The sequence below is a fragment of the Callospermophilus lateralis genome, unplaced genomic scaffold (assembly GCF_048772815.1).
Source record: "Callospermophilus lateralis isolate mCalLat2 unplaced genomic scaffold, mCalLat2.hap1 Scaffold_127, whole genome shotgun sequence".
Lineage (NCBI taxonomy): Eukaryota > Metazoa > Chordata > Mammalia > Rodentia > Sciuridae > Callospermophilus > Callospermophilus lateralis.
This window is the reverse complement of record NW_027512450.1, coordinates 731343-757463: the sequence shown is the minus strand read 5'-3', so window position 1 is coordinate 757463 and position 26121 is coordinate 731343. Positions and strand designations below refer to the sequence as shown.

Genomic DNA, 26121 nt, shown 5'->3' with positions numbered 1-26121 from the left:
TGCCGCTCTAATCCACAGCTCCTATGACTCCTTTACATGCCCAGACAGTGAGTGCCGAGGTCACCGAGTTCACCGAGGTCAGACACCAAGCCAGTAGGAGAGGGCGGCAAGTACAAGATGCTCTAGGAGATCAACAATCTAGCTGACTGGTGTTCTTTCAATTCTCTATATTCAAGAAAGGTACAGCAAGCACCATGCACAAAGTAGTAGCTTTATATAAATGACATAAATTGAAATGAAAGAGAAAGACCTCATTTCAGCACATGCTTTCCACTCAGATAATTCAATCAGATATATTTTGAGAACCTGACCTTCTGGGGGGGGGGGAACAAGTTTGCAAGTGAAATAAGTAACTCAACAAAGTAGCAGCAGCTATTTAAAAAAAAAAATTAAATTCCCCCAATAAAGTCATACATCAACTGAGTAAAAGAAGCAAACATTCCTATTTCCTGGCCAAACACAATCATGATAATAAAACTATGCCTAAGAACTATGCACACCAAATGATGACAGTGTCCTTGGGAGACTAACCTGTGGTGGGTAGCACACCGGCTGTCCCTCTTCTCTTAAATAAAAACTGATTCAAAAGGAATATGTTCAGACACTTGGAATAAGAGTTCTTAGATTTGTTCTGGATGACTGTGGCAGGTAAGTTATTGTCTGCTTAAGGTCAAGAAAGGAGAATCTTCCCTCAATAAAATTTGGATCGTAGACTGTGTGTCTAGTTGATTTGAAAGTTTACTTATCTACTCTTTAAGTACTTATTTTCTTAAAATAATCCATTTTAAGAAAGTAGATCATTTCCTAATGCTGATCTTTTAAAACTTGTATATACAAAGAAACTTGGATGGCTATAACTTCCCATAAGCATCTGTTAAAACTTTTCTATCTACAAAAGAAGGTACATATATCTTGAGGAATAATGTTTCAACATTCTATCTATACAATTACTATTGTCATACCTCTGGCTTTAAAATAAATGAAAGTACAATATGGCTCAAAATATTACATGGCCTACTTTATTAGATAGCCATCTTCCTTTGAAACAGTGAATTAAAAAGCCAATTCTTCATTTAGCCTCTCCTAATTAAGCACTTAGAAAATAAATGAAAGAAAAGTTAGGGAAAAGAATTGGTATTCATAATAAATATCAGAAGCTCTACCTCTTACTGATACCTGGAAAAGCAACTGTGTCTAACAGAAAAGGCAAGTCCTGTCTGCCACTTGGAAGCATTTGGGATACAAAGGGAAAAAAACATGTTTTGACTATTCTAGGAATGCTTGACCTTTCTCATCAGTAACATGGAAAACATGAGGACTCACCCTGTACAGCGGATGGCACTTGTCCCTGAAACATGGAGCCAGTCGGGCATAGATCTGCAGGCTGTAGTAATAGGCTGCTAACTGGAGAGACAATGCCGAGTGGGACTGCTTTTCAAAGCACCTGTTAGCATCTAACACCTAGGAAGGGACAAGATATAATTCAGTTGAAAGAAAATTAAAGAGATCATTTAAATTGTTCCATTTCTAGTCACTGCCCTAGATTTTGATAAAGTTCTTATCCCACCAACTCCAACTGCTGGGCAACCTATCGTGATGATATGAAAACTCAGAAGGTACTATGAAGCAGATCCCATGTGTGTAAAAGTGTATTTAAATATCAACACTTAAGCTACGTTGTAGGATTCACTGTCTGGATACTGATTAGGGTCCTTTCAGCACCCAAGAAACACCAGAAGGAAATGGCATATTTATAAACAATTTTACTGATAAAAATCCCCAGTACAGGTTTTCTGTTTACTCACTTTTAAGTACTTCTATAATGGAAAAGGCAGGCTTACCTGTGGTAAGGCAAGGAGGTATGCAAGAGCCAAGGTCATATCATTTGGCAAAGCATCACTTGCTAGCTGCAAAAGAACTAAATGCAGAGAAAAAAAATGCATGATTGAACTTAAGGATCCATAAGACATCCACAGTCACTAAGTGTCATGGTTTGAGCCCTAGTGATTGCAAACAGACACTTAGTTTAGGAGGACTCTTTAAGACCTTTTATGAAAATCTATTCAGCATCATCTAAACAGATGACATAAAACCATTAGATAGCCAGGTACAGTAGTGCACACTTGTAATCCCAGCAGCTTGGGAGGCTGAGGCAGGAGGATTGCAAGTTCAAAGCCAGCTCAGCAAAAGAGGCACTAAGCAACTCAAGTGAGACCCTGTCTCTAAATAAAATAGGGCTGGGGATGTGGCTCAGTAGCCAAGTGCCCCCGAGTTTAACCCCCAGTGGGAGGGGGAGGGGGAAACATTGAATAGTAATCTTGCCTAACTGGAAACAAGTATGCCATCGGTCACTTATACACCAGGAAATCCTGTCAGGGTGACTGTTGCAGTCTAAGTGTAAACATGCCAGTAAGTGTGGCGGTAAAGACCCAGGCCAAGCTGTATGATCATGTACATTAAAGACAGATACTATGGAGGGTTATGATATGAGTACAGTGCAGTCAAACAGCTCTGGGAATACAAATGTAGGATAAATCTTTTGATTACTACAACATGATTTTGTTCCTCCCAACAACACTTCTGTTCACACTCCACAAAAAGAACACCAGTCTTGTGCTTTGCTTACGAGTTTGTTGGTGTGGACTTTCCCTACCTGCTTATCATTTGGGAATAACTATAGGTCAAAATTTCAAAATACTGGAAATATTTACATAAAAAATAACAGTGGCCCTATAAAATATATGAGCATAGTATTTTAGAATTCTTAAAGCTAGTCTAGATCTTAAAGTTAATCTAGACAAAATTTGATGATCTAAACAATAATTAGATTATGTAACAAGAATATGCTTTGTGTCTGTGCAATTCTTTCCCAAACCCATAACTCCAGTCGAATCATGAGAAGAAAATCAGACAAAGCCAGATTGAGGCAAAATTCTTACAGGATGCCTGGCTGGTTTTCCTTGAGACTACTGAAGGCATGAAAAACAAAACTGAAAAGCTGTCATAGAACAAAGGCAACTGGGGAGATGAGACAAAGAAATGCAGTGCAGTTCCCTAGATTGACTCCTGGAGCAGAAAGAGGACATTAATGAAAAAACTTGTGAAATCCGAAGAAGGGTAGCTCCAAGCACTCACTGAAGGCTTTTGCTCCCTCTGGAACCCTCTGTACCCAGGACGGTGGTACTCCTGCATGGAGCGGAGCAGGTTGCCTTCCTTCCCTTTCCAAACGTTCCCAACTCATTTCTCTCCCAAAGCACCTAGTTATGACTCTAACATCAGCGGGCAATACAGTGTGCCAAGCCTTCCCCACCATTGCCACTCCCTTCATCCTTGAGCTCGCTTTTTACTGATAGAATTTTTGTTTGGAAAAACAAAAAGTGTCACCAAACAATAACTTTGTTACTGTATCCCATAAGATAAATGAAAAAAAGAGCAATTGCAACAAAAGCATTCAAACAATCTTCTCTCAAGAGTCTGACAGCAGGACTATTCAACCTATTTCACCTAGTTTTTTTTTTTTCACTTCCATCTTAATATTGTTTAGATATTTTCCTTCTTCAAGCATAAAAACAGCCAGTTTTCAAAAAGTATATCTGAACCCATTTATCCAAATTAGGACCATCTCTTCAAAGGAGTCCCTGTTTCAGGCAGCTGCTCTCCAGCTCCTACTGAACCTTCTTTCTTAGAGTTGTGGTTAGACCCAATCTCAGACCCACCTGGGAAATTAAGTTCCATTACTGACAATGTATTCATCACATCTTTTCTATTATCACATCAACTCAATCTTTCTACAAATTTTAATGTGTATATGACTGTTTCTGAAAACCAAAGCACCCTCAAGGGATAGTCTGAAAAATATGCTAGAGAACCAACAAATTTCAAAATAAAACTAAATGAAAAACAAAAGCAACACCCCCCCCCCCAAAGCAACGAAGTAATGACGACACACAGTCAGAATAAATGTTTACAGGAGTTATTCTTTAAGGGAAGACTCCAAACACCTAAATTCCAGCAAGTTTACAGTTACACTACATCACAACTACTCTCACAAAATGGTCAGAAATATTCTTAAATATATATAAATGAATACAACATTTATAGCAAGCTAAGGAAGACGGGAAGAAAATTTCCAGGAGCTCAAACTCCTGACAAAAATCACCCTCAGAGAGTTGCCTAAAAGGGTCACTGTCACCAAGCAGTGAAGATATAAATGTGTGTTCCCAGTCAATAACACCCATACAGAAGTCATACACATCACTGTGTGAATCATGCCTTTCACTTTTCTATTTTATGATGCTTTGACCTGGAGAAGGTAATCCTGGAGGAAGTGCCCTCTCAGGGCTAATTGCTAGAGAGAATAAACAACTCATCTGTGAGCAGTTTTGACATGGAAATCAACCAATTCAGGGCCCATACTCTGAACCCTCCTCTAGGTAGTGTTTTATATTCCAGGCAGCAATAATCTGTCCTAACACCTGGAGTAAGTACCATTAAACCAGCTAGAGACTACCCCTGTAAGCTTAGAGATGCCGAAATCAGAAATACTGCCCAATCGAACTCGCCCAAGCTTGTCTACCAGGCTAAACCCATTCCCTCCATGAAAACCACAATTGAGGCTTTCTGCATGCTTTCCCCCGGCTCCTTCTGCCTTTGACCCACCCAGGTTTCCCCATGTGTAGTATACCATGCCTCCTATTTTGGGAATCTTAATATCAATCTCTTACATCTTAACAATCATTTCCATGCCTGTGTCTCCCCCCATAACTGGAGAAAAACAAAATCCCCAGCATTTTAGAACAACCACTCAGACAAAACCTATGAACACACAATGAATTTCTGGCCAACAAAATCAGGTAGAATGATATACCAGTGCTCCAGAGCAAAGGTCTGCCAGGAAGTCAAGATTGCCAGAGAAGTTCTCACTGTTCTTATGATCATGCCACAAAGAGTTCAGGCATGTGACTCAAAGTAGCAGGCATGAGTTCATTAGAAAGGACGGAAAAAGGGGACATGCTCAGGAGAGTGTATGGCAGACCTCTTTGGCCCTCATATTTTACTGGGGGGTTACAGGCGAGTTTTCACAGATTCCCCCTCAGAAACCTCTTGACTCTTGGCTGCCAGCTGTACAACAGCAGCATTTCAGGTCCCCTGTGTGCATAACAACTCTAGGTCACTTTGGCCCACACTGACCAGTTCTAATTGGAATCTGTTCTCATAGATTTCTTTGGTTAGAGAAAATTACCCCTACCTCCTTGAGTTCTGGGATCTAATCTGTGTAAAGGTTACAAAAGTACCCTCCACCCCACTTTTAAAGAATTACTTGTATGCTTATCATTTCGGGTCTGCATTTCTCCTTCATATAACAGGGTACTTGCTAAGAAATGTAACATATCCTATTGACTTAAGGCAGGTAAGGATGTGGGAGATTTGTTTTTTAAAAGACAGTTATGTCAACGGCTCGCACAATGGGCCCACTTTACAGAATTATTCCTTTAACCTTGAATTCCCAGAGCTCCAACTGTCTGTAACTATCACCAGGAGGAAAAAACATCTTCAGAACTATAACGTCCTAAGATTTGAGTTTCAGCATTTGGAATGTTTGGACATCAGAAGGTTATGTCATACACATATTGTATATTATATGACAATGTCATCAAAGTGATCTGGAAGAAGCCAGTAATCAAAGACATTAATATTTCTGTTTTAAAATATTTGAACACTCATACTAAGTAGGATAGGCAAAGCCTACGAATAGACTCACATCAATTTAGTTCAAGTTTTGAGGCCACACAAGTTACAAAGACCCTACTGGTTTTCAGAGCACCTTGGATATTGGGTTTTGGCATTTTTGCCTCATATGTAAATAAGGATTAAATGAGGGAAACACTAAGTGCACATCAGCTCTCTAGCATGTAGACAGCACCCAGTAGATTCCCTTGCTCCCTCCATAAACAAAAGAGTCAAGAAAGCAAAAATTTTATTTAGGACACATCTGATTTGCCCCTGAAAATGGTAACAGGTTATTCCATTAACAATCATCACAGTGGTAACAAAGGTAATACTTCTATTTTATATAAATCATAATTACTAATGAATCAACAACTACATTTAAGCAGGAAGATTACTTTCACTCAGAAGAGATGGCAAGCTTAAAGAGTAACACGTGATTAACTGATGCAGTTCTGTTACTGCATTTATTGTTATTTTGTAATTATTATTACATTTATTGTTACTTAGCAGCTTCTCACAAAGCACTCAACAATTATGTGAATTAGCTTCTCCTCAAACATTGTCCGTGGAATAAGTTGCAGTTTTCCGTGTGTGTTACATATATATTTAATACATAAGTATATATGTTTAGGACTGCATAAAAGAAAAATAATTCTTCCCTTGGAAACTAGCCACTCTAACAAATTCAGTAGAGCAGTGACCTGGATCATGATCTCCGACTATGCCTCATGGCTGCGTTTGCACTAAGAACTTCCCATGTAAAAGTACAGGTCAAGATTGCCCAGTTGCTATGGTGACACCCAGCCTGAGGAAACTGTGCAAAGGCACAGAGTTCTATCAGTTGGGACCTTGAACTCAGATATCATCTCCTAGGGATGGAGAATTCTGAGCATAAAAAAAATAACCCTAATGTCTCACCAGTGCTGTGCCCCTCAGTCTATCTGCTTTGCATAAACTTTCCCAAAAATAACCTTTTGATGATAAAACCTATGTAATAAACGTGCTGAGGTAGCTCTGGGTCACTGTTCCTCCATTAGAGTACAGTGTCCCACCTTTCTCTATATACGTGATCGTCTTCTCAATCCCCCATCACCCCTTGAAGATTTCTGAATTAACGGCTATGGCAGAGAGGCTGCAGCAACAGTCTCCTTTCTTTACCTGCTAAACTTTATAAATGAATGATCTGGCCCACTGTATCCATTACTATGACACTCATTCTTTTTCCAAGTCCTTCTGTCCCAAAATCCAATTGATATTGCTCCTAAAGGTTGCCAAACTCAGTGACCTTCCTCTTTTCTCACATGTCATTGGAGAACTAGACACTCTTAGATAGCTGCTCCTTGGGCTTCCAAAATATTAATTCTCCTGCACCTATGCTCAAGTAGTCCTCTGTGTGTGGCCAGATCCTCTTGCTCCCCACACCCCATGCTTCTTTTCCTTTCCCCTCCCACTACAAGTGCTCACTGAAGGTATTCCATTGTTCTATCACTCTCTCAAGTCCCACTTAAGGTTTTCTCTCCTGCAGATCTCAGCTACATTCTTAACTTCTACAGAACCTTGGTCTATTTTCTCAGAATTTCTTTCTATATTTAATCCATCTCACAAGACCAACATTACCAACTATTTATTGGACATGGCTGCTACTCAAATTTTTCACAAATTCATCATTTTTTTGGTGTGGTACTGTGGATTGAACTTAGCAGTGCTCTGCCACTGGAGCCACATTCCCAGCCCTTTTCATTTTTTTATTTTGTGACAGGGTCTCACTACATTGCCTAGGATGAACTCAAACATGTGATGATACTCCTGCCTCACAGTCCTGAGTCGCTGGAATTACAGGCTTGTGTCACTAGGCCTGACCCAGATTAATCATTCATTACCCAATATCTTTCAAATTCTTGAAATAGTGCACTGTGCTGTCCCAGTAAGCCAAGCTCAGATTCCAGAGTCATCTTGGACTTCTTCCTCTTCTCTGCTCCCAACATGCACAAATCCTGCTGAATCACTTCCAGAGAACTTGCACACATACTTTCTATTTCCACTCCCACAGACTCAAGGTTAGCTTTTCATTGTTTATACACTGGACTCTTTAACAACCTCACAACCTAACTCTATATAGTACCTATGGTCTTTTTCCAATCCCCTTTTCACTCAGCAGATCCATATTAATTTTAAAACGTCAAAAACTGTCATTCTCCAGCTTAAAACAAAACCAAACTCTTCACTAGTTTCCCACTCCCTAAAAAATAAAAGTAAATTTTATTATTTGTCATTTAAGGGTTCCATTAATATGAGCCAAACAATTTGTGCTTTTAATTGCCACTGTCCCTACACTATGTGCCAAGCAAATCAATCTGTATCTAAGCTCTGCCTATGCTCATGTCTTTGCTGTATATAACAAGAACAAAATTATTAGAGAACAAAAATACCCATAAATTTGAAATATCTTCTCTGGTGAACCAGACACAAGATAGGTACTTCGTATGAATTAGCTTAAAAAATCCTCAAAGAACATTATCTTGAATTTTTAACACGAACTTGGAAACTTGTGTAAATTGACCAAACTTAGAAAAGTAGTTCTGTGTTCTAACATGAAACAAGATATCAAAATAAGACTGGCATCTTTCCCTAGCAGTAGTTACCAGGATATTGACAATTCTTATGCTATTATCATGAACAAACGTCCTTTTTATTTTTAATGTGTGTGAACAAATTCATAAGGTAAATTCCTAAAAGCAGAATTACTGAATCATGCAATACACACAACTGTAATTTTCAGTCACTACCAAATGGCCATGTGTTCTTTAAATTCTCACTTCAAGCCTGCTGCTGGCTGGCAGAGTTCTCCACCTGAATATACCTGGGGTCCATTTCCCGATAGACTCTTGACATCTATTTTAACTGCCCAAGCAAGTTGGAATATGTCCAGAATTCTTTGCACCAGGCACAGCTTCATTCATAAATTGACTTCTTGGAAGTAATCCTAGGAAAAAAGGCATCTGGGCTTTCTATTCCTCTTCCTAGAAAACTACAACTCTGAGTTTAACCCACAGTCATCTGAGGAACCACAGTGACCAGAACAGTAACTATTTAAATGCTTCCATGACCAGGTTCTCTGTTTAAAAGAGCCCTCCTGCAAATGAAAAGTACAGACTTTTACTTTTATATTTTATAGTATTAAAAAAAAAACAGGTGTCAGAAAGCACTGGGAGGTAGCAAAAGCAGACAGAAAATTTAAGGTAGTTGCCATTTGGAAGAATGAATGGCATTGGTAAGTTTTCCATTTTTACAGCTTCTGACCTGAGGGCAAGCCACTATCCACTCCATATTGGGCAAGTAAAACTCAAATAGAAAACCAGAGCCCAGAAAAATCACAACAGCTAGAAAGAAAGTAGTTAGTAAACTAAACAAATGCACAATATTTGACTAAGCAATTCCATCCTAAAAGAAATAAAAGGGTATGTTCACAAAACAGTGGTACCAGAGAGTGCAAAGCAGCTTTCATAACAGTTATGCTGCTACAATCCCAGCATCCTTAACATAAAAGATAAACTCATTTATCTACAATGAAATACTACTCTAATTAGAAATGAAATATGCAAACACCTACTGATAGATGCAACATAGGTGAATTTAAAAATCTTTGTTTTATATAAAACACTACCTAAAGTCTAGAACAGTGAAAATTAACCTACAGTAGGGAAAAATCGAAACATGGGCTGACTTGTAGGGAGAATGAGGCACAGGAGCTTCAGTCACTATTCTACCTTTGGGCATTTTATTTATATATATATATATATATCACTCTTCAATTCTACTGCATTTCTGACAAATATTTGATGTTATAAAATAGCCAAATATGTGTGTTCTAGATGTATTAGTGTTATCAAAAGATAGTATATATGAAAATGCTTTCTAAATAATAAACCCAAATGTAAATAAAGGAGATAATTATTATTTTTTTCATTTTTTGGTAGTACTGGGGATTGAACCCAAGGGCACTCTACCACTAAGCTATAACCCCAGCCTTTTTTATTTTTTGAGACAGGGTCTTGCTAAGTTACTGACACTGGCCACAAATTTGTGATCTTCCTCACTCAGTCTCTTGAATAACTGGGATTGCAGGCATGTGCTATTATACCTGGCCACAAATGATTACTAAAATCACCTCTATATTCAATATACATAGCATATTAATGGGGTGTGTGTGTGTGTGTGTGTGTGTGTGTGTGTGTGTGTGTATATATATATCTTCTTAATTCTGAAAATATTTTTTTCTATTTAATACTTGACATTCTGAAAAATTCATTAACAGACTTGGATTCTTTTCCCTAAAGGAACATAAAAATCTGATTGTCAAAAAAAAAGATAACTTGAAAAAACAGAAGTACACAGAAAATTCCTGTACTCCCTTTAAAATCCCACAGACCAAGAGGAGTACACATACCTGCATTTAGATTAACCAGGAGCACATGCTCAGTTCACTGGCCGAGCCACCACAATATACACCCTACTTATTCTCCTCACTATGAAGAAACATTCACTTTGCACCTATCACATAGAAAATCCTCACACGTCTGGCAGAAGTGTTAGAAGCAGAAATGGTACTCAGGGATTAAGTCTCAGGTCAAAGAGACCAGAGATGTGAAAGACACTGTGTCTCTATGCTGCCAGGAAAGAGAAAGGATAGATGTTTGAAGAATGGACATATTATGGGTGGGGAGAATCCAATAACTTAAGTGAAACTATGGTTTCACAAATGGTCAGCATGAGGTACTCTAAAAAATATTTGCTATGTAGGCACAACTCTACAGATTGTTAAATAAATTATCTACAATGGATCCCAAGGTTTAAGTATTTCTTAAAAATTGCCTAAGTGATTCTAATGTGTAACTAGGAGGAACTATTAGGCAGATTGGTCTTGAAAGAAAGGTAAAATAACATCTGGATTAACTGAATTGCATAGTTGTAGCAAAGAAGATTCGGGACTAACCTAAGCACACGTATATAAGACTAGGCCCTGCCAAGACATCATAAGAGAACATGGTACAGAACGGAACAACTGAATTGTTAAGCCATTTAATGCATAAGGGAACTGAAATACAATAATTTTCTGTTTGAAATCCCTATAGCTCCCAGCAGAGGGCTCCATCAGAATGTTTAACGGATTGCTATTTGAGGCTTTGTATTTCTTCTCAGCCTACTTTCACCTCATTTCTTTGCTGTTTGCCCACTCTATCGAGGTATTAGAATAATTTCCAAATCTCTGAAAAATCACATTGTTTTATCTTCCTTATTTAGTAAATTTTCCCATTTGTAAAACATCCTCTTTCTCTCTCTTACCCATCTTGATTTCTATGCTTTCTCATCTACTTAACTCCTATTCAACCTTCCAAACCCAAGCCAAACATCACCTACACCTTACACCACCTCTTCCAGCTGTCAGATCTCCATAGTCCCAATGCCTCTCACATCTGCCTGTCACAGCAAATACACACAAATGTATCTGTCTCCCCACCTCCACTGTAAGCCCTTTGAAAACAGGGACAATGTCTTCCTCCACTTTATATCCTAAGTTCCTAGGACAGGGCCTAGAACCATTTCTTCAGTAAGCAACAAATTCACTGTCAGCAAAGGAAGACAAGGGGAATCTCCTGACATCAATTATATTTTGTCTACCCCACACAGCTCCTCATGGAAACCTTGCTATCTACTTCATATTTCAAGATCATTTTAAAGCATCATTAGTGATCAAGTATAACAAATATAGCCAAGTATTCTAAGGGCCCTATAGAAAGAGGACCAATAACCAGAAATGTATGCCTGCCTGGGTATTATAATTAAGTACTCTAAGCATTTCTCCAAAAACAGCTCTGGAAAATGCCAGAAAGCTTAATGAGAAGGGGAATCAGTTTCTAATCCAAGAAGGCATCCATTCTTTGGACTTTTAACCATAAGTCTACAGGTTCACAGGTCTGCCTTTTTGTGAGGCACGCTTCTGTACAAGGGATACTTGAATTCACAATAAACAATTAGCAAGCTAAATAATATATAAAAATATTATATGGGCAATATGCAGACATACTGGCTATTGCTTCGGTCCCTGGCAATAGCCAGAATGTTTGCCAATCAGTAAATGACATTCCCATATCCAACCCATTATTTTGTTAAGGTTTCATATTCTATCTTTACAAACTACCTGTTATCAATTGTTTTCAGACCATGAGCCACTGACTTCATACAACATAAAGCAAGAAGTAATGACGAATAATTATGTGAATAAAGAGTTATGATACTATACTCTTCATATATACTCAATATCAACTGTGAAGCATATCATGAATAATAGCTTTTAGAGAAAAATAAATGTGATAAACTATGTTATATACCCTCATTAAAGAATGATAGAAGGTAGAAAAACATTTCTCAGAAATGAAGAAAAATTGTATAGTTTATAAAAACCTCTAGTATTCTAAGGATTCATATAGTTTATGGGAAAGTGGTATTTGTGACTCCTCTTCCCAGGGGCATACAAATTTTGACTAAAGAAAATAATTATTTAAAAATAACTTATAGGCTAGGCATGGTGGTGTACACCTGTACATCTAATCCTAGTAGCTCGAGGCTGGGGCAGGAGGATCACCAAGCTCAAAGTTAGCCTCAGGGACTTGATAAGACTCTGTCTCAAAATAAAAAAATATAAAGAGCTGGGGATGTGACTCAGTGGTTAAATGCCCCTGGATCAAACAAACAAAATAATTGTAGTATCAGATTTTCAGGAAAACAGCAAACTGTTCCACAATAAGTTTTCTTGATTTTAATTTACATAGTAGTGTGCTAGTTAGCCCAGAGGGCACTGGATGGCACTGCCAAGGCTCACTGGCAGTTAGAGGTGACCAGTAACACGGAGGTAGAAACTGAATAGGACTTCCAAGAAAAACATTTCTCCCTCCTCACCTTTCTTCCTTCCTCACTGATGGCCTGGAATATGGTGCTCCAGTGGCCTTTAAGGTACTCACCAAGATGGCAGAGCAGTGAGAGAGGTAACTGGAAGACTAAAGTCAAGAAAAGGTAGTAAGAAGGCTAACGAGGAAAAAAAAGTACACTGTCTTTGGTAAATTTACATACATTTCATTCTTTTCCAAGAATTCTATGTGGAAAGATATGCCACCGTGCAGAAAATGCTTACTATCAAATATAGATGCACATTTGATTAAGGATAAAAAGCCAAACCAAAATAAATATTGAGCACTGCATACCATACATGATGAGAATCATTTTACATAATCAGCAACCTAAAGATAGGAATTATACCTGTTTATCTTTTTAAAATTCTCAGTATGAACAAGTTATCCAGAAAACAGTAGGTTCTCAGTAAATGTTTGAAATAAATGAAACTAGAACATCCTTTCTTACCTTCTGTAGTTGGAAATACTTCTTCAGTTTCAGCCTCTGCCAGTTTCCCAGTTCTCAGCAGAACTTCCGCAAAGCTTTCTGCTGGGACATGCTGGTAGGTGTCATAGGTCACTGCAGCCTAGACAAAAGCAGCAACTTCACCATTTAATAGGGTCTCTTCTAATTACACATTCTTAGAAATCACAGGGGAAGGAGTTTATGGCTTCTGCTGACCTGAATAATAATTTCTCGCTAATGCATATTATTGTATCTAACATCTTAAATAGATTTTCATTTCATAGGTCATAATATATATAGAATGAATCATATAAAAGCACTGAATAAGGAAGAATAAAATCAAAGTAGTTTATTTTCAGGAAAATTTTAGTTTTTCTTTATACCATCTTCAATAGCTTGACAGTAAATCTGTTTTCTTAGGCTCACTGTCCTTACCCCATTGACAAAGGGATCAGAGATGACCGATTCATAAAAGGGATGACACCCTTGTTTTTCTAGATCTTCGTTGGCTACAGTTCCAATTTGATAAGCACCACCAAATTCTTGCCCCTAAACAGAACAAAGTGAAGAACAGCAGGTTAAAAAAAGAGCAAAGAAGGGGGGGAGAGAGAGGGAGGGAGCAAGATGGCAGGGAGAAAAGGACAATTCCAGGAGAAATTCATCAGTGTGCTTTCTATGACCAAAAGAGAGGGCAGCAGAGTGACAGACACCAGCAGAGAATGTAATAACAACTACGTTCCACAAGCAGCATTTCAACCCCTACCTTCAGTGCCTCCTGATTTTCCTGGTCAATTTGACATCTATGAATCAGAAACACTGAAGTAATAAGTGCTATAAACACAGCAAGTTTTCTATATTACAATCAGAATAACCATCATAAAACATCATCTTGTTCACAGTGCTTCCCTGCTCAAAAAAACCTTCAGTGGCAAGGCAAATGGGCAATAGCACAAAAATCTGAACTATGTAGAACATTCAAGATCATCAAATGCTAATTAACATTAAAGTCTAACTCTTCACCTCAATCACACCACCCTGCTTAATGCATAAAAGGGGCCTCTGTGCCTTTCTTCCACAGCCTGGCTGCCTAGTGAGAATCTACCCTTCCTCCAGGTCCAGCTCAGACCCCACCTACTCTGCCTTGGTGGAGGAGTAAGACTTACGAAGGTGCCTCTTTCCTTAACCCCAACTCCTTCTTGACCACCACTTTAAGACTGGAGCATCAACATTCCTGTTAGCAAGTATTTTATTATTACTAATATAGTTGATTATGGTGGTTTTGCTCTCCTCAAATCAACATTAAAGCTCCTTACTGAAAGATCCAAGTAGAAGACATTCCTCCCAAGTTTACTGAACCCAGACCCTCTACCAAGTCCCATTGAGGGAAACAATGAAGCTGCTGGCAGTGGTCAGAATACAGCAGATGTTTAATAAAAATTCAGACTACAATCTGGGTTAAAGATCTGACCTAGGACATAAGCCTTCAAAACACCGAACAGTTGAGAAAGGAAAATAATCATAATCCAGTGTGATGCGTGAAGGGATAAGAGATTTACCCCAGAATCAAGTACAAAGAATCACAGTAAACAATATTTTTTTCATTTACCCAAGCATTTGGATGATCATCCTTAGATTTTTCTCTTTCCTATACCCCACACACAGATCCATCTGTAGGACCACAAAATATATCCCACAAAGTCCTCTCTCACCACCCTCCTGGTACTCCGGTCTACGCCAGCATCATCTCTCACCCAGAGGACTGAACAAGAATCTCTCTCTGCTTCTGACTGCCAGCTCTCCACACAGCAGTTACATGAGCTCATTAAAAGTAAGGCTGGAGAACACAACTGCTTTGCCTCAATTTTCCATAAGTTTTCCATATTATCCAGCATAAAATCCACACACTTATTATCACAGTCTACACAAGCTTTCAATGATGGGCCTCCACACCACCTATCTAATCTCTTTTCCCAGTTGTTCACAGTCCTCAAATTACACCTGCCTCTTTTATATTTACACCTGCCACAAAGACATCAAATAAGTCCCCCTGCAGGGGTTCTGCAATTGTTCTACTTGGCTCAATCATACTTCTGCTCAACCCGATTCTTTCCTGAGTAACTAAACTTCCCTCCCTAAATCAGAATTTTAATTCCTCGACATGACTCTTTATTCACTTACCTTGCTTATGAGATACATTCGTATACTTATAGCCACCCTGGCATTATTCAAAATATTTTTCTTCATCTCCCCCATTGAAACATAAGTTCCACAGAGGAAGGGCATTAGACTGAAGGGTTATCCTTTTCTATTCCTAACTTTAGCACAGTATTTGACTCATAGAAAATGGTAACTGTTTGTGGATGGATGGATGAATAAATAAATGAAGGAGAAACTACGTGTGTTTGGGATGAACCGATAAACAGGCAAGTTTTTCCCCTTTGTTTTCCAATGTGAGACTATAGAACTGGAATGTAATAATGCAGAGAATACAGGTGAACCATGTGTTAAGATTTCCCCCAAAATAAACTCCGTTGCTCTACTGCTAATCCTGATCTTTACTTCAACCCTTCTCCATCAGCTGGCTCCTAACTCTTCCCTAACTACTGGCTTGTAGAAATATAGCAAAGCAATCAAGCACTGATGCAATCATTTTCGTTTCACTAAATTTTAATTCTAAGATGTAAACCAAACCCTACTCAAATGTATCAGGGTCCTTTGCAAGTACTCCATGGGAGTGTATTTCACTCCATGAGACAGACTACTCATGCCCTGACAGGAAGCCTGGATTTCTGAAGAAATTTTATAAATCATTAAGACGTAACAGTGAAAACAAATGAAGAGTAGTGCTAACAAATGACAAACCACACAGCACATTTGAAAATGAAGGCTGCCTTGCTTACTTGCAGGGGCCGGAGGCAAGTTAAAGACTTCTTCCACCACTGCCCATCACTGACAGCCTGCAGTACTGCTCTGGTAGTGGTTGTGGTATTGGAAAGGACTTTCATGGTGGTGGCAGTAGTCCAGTGTAAGAGGTCAGCTGAGCTGCTGCCTGGAACACTCATTTCATCCTGCATTAAAGAAAAAATAGCAACCAGATGTCAAATTTTTGTTTAAAAGCCTGTAAATGTATGGACATTTTCTCCCTATGAAATTTTGCCAGCTAATAAATGGAAAATTAGAATTTTTGTGGATTGCTGAAAGACTAACAGGTTCCACATTATAAACCTTCTAAACACTATCAATCATCCATTTATTTGGATGAAAAAACAGTGTCCTTGGGCTGGGGATGTGTCTCAAGCGGTAGTGCACTCGCCTGGCATGCGTGCGGCACGGGTTCGATCCTCAGCACCACATACAAAAACAAAGATGTTGTGTCCGCCGAAAACTGTAAAATATTAAAAATTCTCTTTAAAAAAAAAGTGTCCTTTAACATCGAAAGGTAGAAACCAGAATCTTCTATTTTCCTTGGGGGTCACAGTAGCATTGTTCAAATGAATAATTTAGTTAATAAATACTGTGGTTAAAGAAACATGAGTTGTTAGATATTAGACTGGTAAAAGTTAAAGAATATGTCATTTGCTTTATAAATATTTCTGAAACTAATGTACCATGATGTTTTTTCCCCCTGAATTTTCTTTTGAAAATGATTCAGGGAGGAACAATATGTATGCTATTGTTTTGTTATATATTTATCTCATTACTAGCAATGATGGGTTTTAAAATTTATTTTCATGTGTATCATCTGATCACTTTGAGTGGTCACATTTATCACATTGAGGCACATTTTTGTTTTTGCTTTTTAATTTCAAGCTCTCCCCCCCACTAAACTTCCTTTCTCCTACGTACATAAAAGTGAAGTTCCCTTTGGTATATATGAACATAAAATGATTTTGTTAAATTCAGTCTATTTATCCTCCCTCTAGTTCTCCTATTCCACTGATCTTTCCTGTATCTTTATGGTATCCTATCTCCTTCCCAAGCATCTTTCCTTTATCTTGCTCTAGCCTCCACATCTGAGAGAAAAATATTCAAACCTTGATTTTCTAAGTCTGCCTTATTTCACTTTGCATTTTTTTAAAATTTTAATCCATTTACCAGCAAATATCATTATTTCATTCTTTATGGCTGAGCAAAGCTCCACTGTGTGTATATACCACATTTTCTTAGTCCATTCATCTCATGGGCATTTCTTAATCCATTCATCTACTGATTCCATAGCTTGGCTGTTCTGAATTGCACTGTTATAAACACTGAATTGGCTATATGGCTGATTTCAGACCTTTTGAAGAAAGGCTGAGGAGTGGAATAGCTTGGTCATATGGTGTTTCCATTCCTTGTTTGAGAAATTTTCACACTGCTTTACAGAGTAGCTGTACTAATTTGCATTTGTACATATTTTTCCCCATCCATACCAGCATTTATTATTATTCATGTTCTTGATAATTGCCATTCTTTCTGGAGTAAGTTGAAATCTTAGGGAAATGCAAATCAAAACTACACTAACTGCTAGAGAAGCTAAACATTCATATTTCTTGGCCCATTTGTGTTTTTTTTTTTTTCCCTTTTTGGAAAGTTTTTTGATTAGTTCTTTATAAATATTTGCTTTTTTCCTTTTCCATATTGGCTATGTTTTTTTCCTTCGGCATTGAGATTTTTGAGTTCTTTATGCATTCTGGACATTAGTTCCATCAGAGAAGTAGCTGTCAAAGATTTTCTCCATTCTGTAGGTTCCTCTTTACTCTCATGACCATTTCTTTTGCTGTCCAGAAGCTTTCTAATGGTATCTCACTTAATGATTCTTGGTTTTATTTCCTGAGCTTTAAGGATCTTGCTGAGGAAGCCAGTGCCTGTACCTATATCAGAATGTTGACCCTATGTTTTCTTTGAACAGTTGCAAGGTTCCTTGTCTGTTATCTAAGTGTTTCATCCATTTTGATTTGACTTTTATGCATGGTGAATGATAGGGATTTAAATTCATTCTTCTACATATGGATATCCATTTTTCCCAGCACCATTTATTTAAAATGCTGTCTTAGCAAGTCTATCTTGAAGTAACTATCAAGTAGCTGGATCTGCAGACTCTAACCAAAATTATCACGTGAGTGTAGTGGTGTTAAACAGTGGAACACACATCCAGAACTGCCTCTAACCTGAGCTGTCCAACACAGTAGCCACGAGTCATGTGTGAAATGTGGCTAATCCAAACTGAGATACGTTGCAAATGAAAATACACTATAGATTTGAATGACAGGAAATAAAGGGAAGGAAACAGGAAAGAGTATCATATGTGTGCTTAACCTCAATGAACTAGAAGACAGCCTTTCTAGTGATAGAAAGGAACCGAGGAGGCCAAGTTCAATCACAAGCATTCCAAGGCACAGAAAGAAGACAGATGCAAAAACAGAAGTTCATTATTCAAACACTTCTGAAGAGGCAAGGTAGAAAGCTCTAGATAGGAAAATAGCTAAATGTCCCTTTGACAACAATAATAATGATAGAAGCATTCAAGAAATGGTAGCTATGTGCCAAGACCTTTGTAAGTATACTGAATTTAAAAACTAGAAGGTAACACAAACAGAATGGAGTTGCTTTAATAGTGGCATTACTGGAATTCTCCTTCACTTCTTTATCATTTGTGATGATAGCAATACAAGTTCATTTCTTCTCATAATACAGCGGAAAGCTGGCTCTCAGATCTGAATTAACACAGTAGAAGAAAAAACTGGTCCAGTTTCAGGACCTCCAAAGGCTTTTTCCCCCAGTGAGGCCCCTTCTCCAGCCATAGAGTTTCTCATGCCATGTAGACATGTAGTGGATGTTACCTCCAACTGCTATCCTAACTTGTGTTTCATAATAACACTGCAAAGTACGTATTAGGATACCATGACACAACTGTAGATCAAATAAACTGAATATGCTGCCTAGAGGCAACAGGGCTAGAGTGCCTCCTCCCCTTTCCTTAACTAGATTTGGTATCAGAATGTTTAGGCCACTCATTCTTTGCATGATTTCAACACACCAGTAATCTCTCTCTCCCTCTCCTTTTTTTCTCCCCCCAACCCCCGTCTTCCTCCTTCACACCCTCCCTCAATATTTGCATTCACTTAAACTCATTTTACTTTGTTATAAAACTAATTCGAACTCATTAAAAACGATTTGAAAAGTTCAAAAAGGTATAGATAAAAGAACATTTATTCACAGCCCCATTACAAAAAGACAATTATAACCAACATATATTCTCTTCCTGTCTTTTTAAACCAAGCAAAAGGATTCTTTTGAATAAACCTCATTTGAAGTAGAAGACATATTCAAAGACAATGCACAGCTCACTGATAGAGTGCTTGCCTAGTGTGTGCAAAGCCCGAGTTCAATCCCCAGAATTCCCTCCCCATGGGAAAAAAGTATGCGCACACAAGCTTATAGTATGATCAATTTTAACACGTTCATGTAATGAGCCCTCAGGCCAAGAAACACAATACCATCAGAATCCAAGGAGCTTCTTACATTCCCTCCCAGACATACCACTTTGAGAAAAAATTGTCCAGATTGACAACAGCATAAATGTTTTCCCTGTATTCATTCATATAAAAAAAAGTAGAATCATATACTCTTGTGTTTTCACTTTTATGTACATAGTTAAGGGTTCAGCCCATTGTTACATCACATTACCCGGTATGAATATACCAAAATTTATGTATCTTTTCTTCTATCAATAGGCATTTGGGTACTTAATTTGAAGCTAATACCAATAATGTTTCTCTGAACTTGCTGGTAATTACCTTTTGGTGAACGTACTATGCGTAGTGGAACTGCCAATACACACAGTATGCATATGTCCATATCTAAAAAGTAGATCCAAACATTTTCTTCACACTCTGACCAGCAACTCAGAGTTCTGATGGCTCCATATCCACGCCAACATCAGTTCTGATAATGTTTTTTGTGTGTGTGATTTTAATCTCTGCGATGAGTAATTTCTATTAAGTATTTGCTCTAATCTCTATTGGTTTTCCATCTTATTCACTTATCAGTGTTTTGTGTGTTCTGGAAACAGATTTCTTATTAATTGTATGTACTGTGAATATTTTCTATTACTATGGGCATTACCTTTTCATTGTATTAATGGTGTCTTGTGATTAACCAAAGTTTTTAATTCTAAATGTAATTCATCATTTTTAACTAAGATTATTTTTAAACCTTATTTAAAAAATGTTCACCTACTTCAAGGTCACAGAGATGTTCTTCCAAGTTTTCCCTAGCATGTGATACTTTTGCTCTATGTCAAACCTTTTTAAGATAATGTAGTATCCTTCTATCCATTCGTAACATTAAATGCACATTTTAAATGTATTTTCACAACGTATTAATTTTTTTTCCTTTCTGACTAGACAGTGAGCCAATCAGGAGTAGGGCCACTATTTATTCATCATCACATCTGTAGAATGTGAAAATCTCTGTAATTTGGAGCTAGAGGTAGATCTAAGAAGTCTGGTTTTATTGAGCTGTTTAAATGTTTAAAGATACATTTCCAAAAGCATTATATGTTGTACCTAGAGTAGATAAATTTTATTCAAATAGGATTTCATGTCACATTTTCCATTGCTGTTCATCTGCAGAATCTTAATTGAGAGGGCGTAGTGAATGATTTAAATGTCATCAACTAATCCAAGTATAGAATTAAAAATATAAACAGGGTAAGAAATATGGCACTTAAGCAGAATATGACTTACTTCAGAGGAAAATCAAATAAATTCAAAGGTATAAAAAATGACTTTTATGAAAGTCATAAAACCATTAGTCTTTCTGGGCATGGTGGTGCACCTATAATCCCAGTGGCTTGGGAAACAGACAGGAGGATCATGGGTTCAAAGACAGCCTCAGCAACTCAGGGAGACCCTAAGCAACTCAGCAAGACCATGTCTCTAAAATATAAAAAAAAAACCATTGGAGATGTGGCTCAGTTTAAGTGCCTCTGGGTTCAATCGCCGGTACCAAAAATTAAACAAAAAATTATTCTATTTCATAAAAGAAACTTAAAATTTACTTCTTTCCATATTATGGAGCAGCTAGACCAAGATAGGAAATTTAAAACAGCAAATGCAAACATTTGTTTCAGAAAATAAATGAAATTCACATAAATAGATTTTCTGTATTTCCCCTAAGAAGGATTACAAAAGAGAAAGTAAAATAAAAGATTCATGTGTTGGACCCACAGGACAAGCATTTGTTTTAGGGGTGGTTGACCAAGATCGTAGTGTAACCAGAGTCCTTAATGAGGAAAATATTTCTCCTTCAACTTCATATAATGGGGAGAGCAAAAAGATGTTAGGCAAAATTTACTCCTGAAATTAAACTACTGACACTTTTTATAGTCATAGTGGCACACTGCTAATTAATTTACAGTGTGTAACACCAAAACTAGATTAAACCCCAAACCCAAATTATCCATACCCAGCATATAATTTAACATGAAATCTCATTAATGTCAAGTGTGCTACATAGATCAAAGGTTAACTTCCTAAGCACTAATAACATTTTTCAAATCCTATGATGAAAGATACCATTACCAAATGGGCTCACAAGTACAAAGATAGTTCCACATGTCAGACATGGTTCTTATTGGTCAACTACTATAATGAATCTTTAGTTAAGGAGTTGCTTTCTCCATAGTTTGATAATACAAGGGTTAATTTCAGAGAGATCCATTGGCCTCCTATACACTGAGCTGGGGGGACATGTACACTATGCAAGGATTACAAATCGAGGTGCGACTCAACCACTGCCCCTTTTCTTCTAACATATCCATAATCCAAAACAATTCTCTGCATCTATAATTTATTTATAGAAAATTTCTTCCTGATATCCAAAATACTAAAAAAATAATCCTTATTAATGAAAATCTAAAAGTACCTGTGAGAGAAAGCAACAGAAAAATGCCCCATGGAGTAAATAAATGTAAAGTCTGACTCTGGTTCAACTTATCTGCCTCATGAGCAGGCACAGCTACAATTTAGCTCTTTTGCCTTTGAAAGCCATAAGCACCTTCATATTTCTGAGGAAGGTAAGTCCTTTCCCCAGAAAAATGAATGCATTTTATGAAAGTGCTTTTATATATAATACACAAGTCCCCAACAGACATACTCAAAGATATACTATTGTAAGGGATTTAAGGGCCAGAACTTGGATGTCCTAGCTTTTTCTTTTTTGAGGCAGGAGGAGGGGGCAGTGGTTACTTGGGATTGAACTCAGGGGCACTCAACCACTGAGCCACATCTCCATCCCTATTTTGTATTTTATTTAGAGACAGGGTCTCACTGAGTTGTTAAGTGCCTCAATTTTTGCTGAGGCTGGCTTTGAACTCACAATCTTCCTGCTTCCATCTCTCCAACTGCTGGGATTATAGGCAAGCCCCACTGCACCTGGCTTCGTAGCACTCTTGGGCATACTCAAAATTAGAGGTGTAAGACATAATTTTCTTTTTCCATGCTCAATCTTTTATTTAAAATCACTTTTTTAAAAATTTATTTTCAGTTTTAGATGGACAACATGCTTTTACTTTTATGTGGTGCTAAGGATCAACCCCAGTGCTGCACACGTGCTAGGCAAGTACTCTGGCACTGAGCTATAGCCCCAACCCTTTAAAATCTCTTTTGATACATGTCTTTGAATTCTGCATGTACCAACAAAGTTTACTGAACATACTTTTCTCATGTCTGTGTTGAAGACCTGTGCAATGTATCACGGTTATGATAAAGATAAGGTCCCTGCATCCAAGGAACTTAATACCTTAAGGAAGAAATTAACTGAGAACTTACCAAGTTGAACACTATTCAAATATTCTTCCCTGTGTAATAAAGCAATTTATCTGCACCTATCACATCCACATCTTACCTTCCTCATCACTCATTCTTCAAATATTTGTGACATCAATTTGTAATAATAATTCTAAGCTGCTGGAAATACAGTACTGAATAAAGCACCATTGTTGTCACAGATAACTCACATTCCAGGAAGAGAAAAGCAAAAAAATCAATATAAAGTATGTCAGAAAAGCACATCCCATAAGGAGAAAAATGAAATGGAGTAGTGGCATGAAGGCACTCTACAGTACATAGGGAGAACAAGATCTTAGTGAGGTGACATGTGAACAGAGACCTGAGAGAAGCAAGACAAAGTCACCTAAATAGGTGGGAGAAAAACATTCCAGGTAGAATGTAGCAAGCTCAAGAACCCAGAGGCCAACATTTTCTGGCAATGTTTAAAGAATGGCATAAGGCCCATATGGCCAGCCAGCTCAGCAGAGTGAATGTGTATGCTAGGAGATGGGGAGGGGTGATATGAAGTTGAAAAGGGTGTGGAGAAGAAAGATTATAGGTGTCTTTGCTGGTAATTGTAAAAACTTAGTAAGGGGCTGGGGTGTGACTCAGTAGAAGTGCTAGTCTAGCATGTGCAAGTCCCCATCACTGCAAAACAAACATACATAAATTTGTAAAGTTTAGTTTTTACTCCAAGTAAAAGGTTTTAGGGAAAAAGGTATGTCATGCTCTGTGATACTTTAGAAGAAACACTTTTGATCCCCTGTTGAATAGAGAATATTGTACAGTGGGAAGAAAAGCATAAGAAAAATAGGCCACTACTTTAAGACTTGAGGTGAGACATGATCATTTAAACCAGGGTGGTAGTAGTGGGGTACACAATATAATCCAACTCCCAGTCCACTGTGAATGTGGAGCCAACAGGGTTTCCTAGAGACAAGATGCTTTGTGCAGGGGAAAGAGAAGAATCAAGGATGCCAGGAAGATTTATGCTGTGAAAAACTGTAAAGATAGACTTGTTCTTTCTAGACATGGGTAAAACTGAAGAAAGAACACCAGTATTCCAGGGAATAGGGGCTAAAGGGCAGAGATGGGTACAGAAGAGGAGATGATAACAATTTTGACATACTGCAATTGGGTTGTCTTTAAGAAAGGAGAAGAGATGTCAGGCTGGTGGTGGTACATTTAAGCCTGGAACTCAGGCTAGAATTAAAGAGTAGGTAGTCATCATCATGGGCACAAAACTGATATCTGAAGTCTTGATAGCAGGTGACATCTTCTAGGGGAGGAGCACAGTCAGGGGACAGATTGTGAGAAGATAGACCAGAGCATCTGACATTAAGCTGGAAGATGAAGAAGAACCAGCAAAGACAATGGGAATAAGAGCCAGGGAGGCCCAAGAAAAACAAGCCAAGTGGGTTAACAATTCCCTGAAAGAAGTATGGGTCAAATAAAACAAATATCAAGTTTTGACCCACAGACATAAGAGGTCACTGACAACTCACACAGGTTTCTTTGGTGGAATGGTGAGGAAAGGAGGACTCAGAATAGGTGAAGGAGACAGGAGATGCAGCCACTGAAAGCATACACCAAAACGGTACAGGACAAATCTCTCAGAGTGGCACATACTGACCAGCCGAAGTGAGCAATATCAAGATACTTCCTCAAAGGTAAACAGAAATGAGAACCACCCACAGATTTCACTGTAAGCAAGAAAGGCAACTTGAATATATTGTTTTTGGAAAGTGTCACCTACAAATGGATTTAAACAGCAAATACACAATAAACCTGTACTCCATCTTGCTAAAACAATTATTTTAAAACAGAACATGAAACAAATATTAGAAAAATGGCATGGGCCCTATGAAGGAAAGGAAAGTCAAAAAGGAAGAAAGTTTTGTAATTCCAACTAAAGTGCTAAAAGAGGAAGCAGCCAATTTTAACTTTTGTGAGGAAATCCATAATGTGGAATTGCCAAACCAATCAAAACCATATGCTCACCTGAATTCCTGGGGACAAAAGTCTCAATTAACTAAGCACATCATCCCGGAAGTAAAACAAGGAACAGTGTGCCCTCCTGTGGGCAGATCTACATGCTGACTGAGATGCATAAATGAATATTCTGAAATGTGTCCTACTGCATTACCAACTGGATAACTGAGGACAAATGATTTTTGTAACCAAAATCTCCCACAGAGAATGTACACCAGACGTTGTTGTTTAAGAAAAAAAATAGCAAAATAACAATTAATGAAGACTTACCATACTTCCAGTGATGTGCTGGCTCATAACAGTGGAAAGACAAAGGGAGCACTTATACAAACATACAGAGGAAAAGCTAACAAAAATCACAGGCAATTACATATACCAGGAGCTCATTTCTACCATTTTATAAGGGCAACACTACTAGAATTAGTGTGCAAAATGTGTGCATAAGATGTCCAGAATACTTCAGTCTAAAAAGGCAAAAAACTGACATAGTCTCAATGTCCCAAAACAAAGAAAGAGTAAATTAATCATGGTATGTGCATCCAATGAACCCCATGCAGCCATTACATAAATGGTCTACATGTAATAATAGAGCAGATTCCAGAACACAAAGCACTATACAAAAATGCAAGCTGCAGAAAAATAATATATATGGTTCTTATAGTCTTGAAAAAAAAATAACCCTCTAGGAGCCAGGAGAAGCGTTAAGTAAAATCTGTCTATACTCAAGAAAAATACAGGATACATCTAAACTTAAGAATGTTTACCTCTGACTAATGCGATTCATGGGATAGTAGAAAGATCAGAGAACTGTAACTTTCATATTAATACTGTTATTTTGTATTTTTTAAAAAACAGAAACCACAAAGTTACCACATATATCCCTGTATGACTTATCAAAAGTTAACTATGTTAACACTTTATCATAGATGGTAGATGGTTCGTATCTAGTTGTTTTAAGACAAGCAACATTCTGGATTTTATGCCCATTGAGAAAGAATGAGTTATAAGACTTAAGAGAAAACAAATATATTTCTTTCAGGTCGATTTCTTTATGTGCACAAGGTAATGTTATAAATTCATCTTTTTTAAAATTTTAATTCGTTATATGTGACTGCAGAATGCATTACAATTCATATTACACATATAGAGCAGAATTTTTCATCTCTCTGGT

General features: G+C 37.7%; 1 protein-coding gene across 1 annotated transcript in view; it reads right to left on the bottom strand.

The window, feature by feature from the left end:
• LOC143387302 (NBAS subunit of NRZ tethering complex-like) overlaps positions 1-26121 on the bottom strand; it is a 254702-nt gene that overhangs the window by 90614 nt on the left and 137967 nt on the right. The window contains 6 exon segments of the mRNA XM_077108062.1: positions 1324-1461; positions 1842-1918; positions 13147-13264; positions 13579-13692; positions 16044-16211; positions 24464-24534. Of these exon segments, the coding sequence (XP_076964177.1) occupies positions 1324-1461; positions 1842-1918; positions 13147-13264; positions 13579-13692; positions 16044-16211; positions 24464-24534 (686 nt within the window).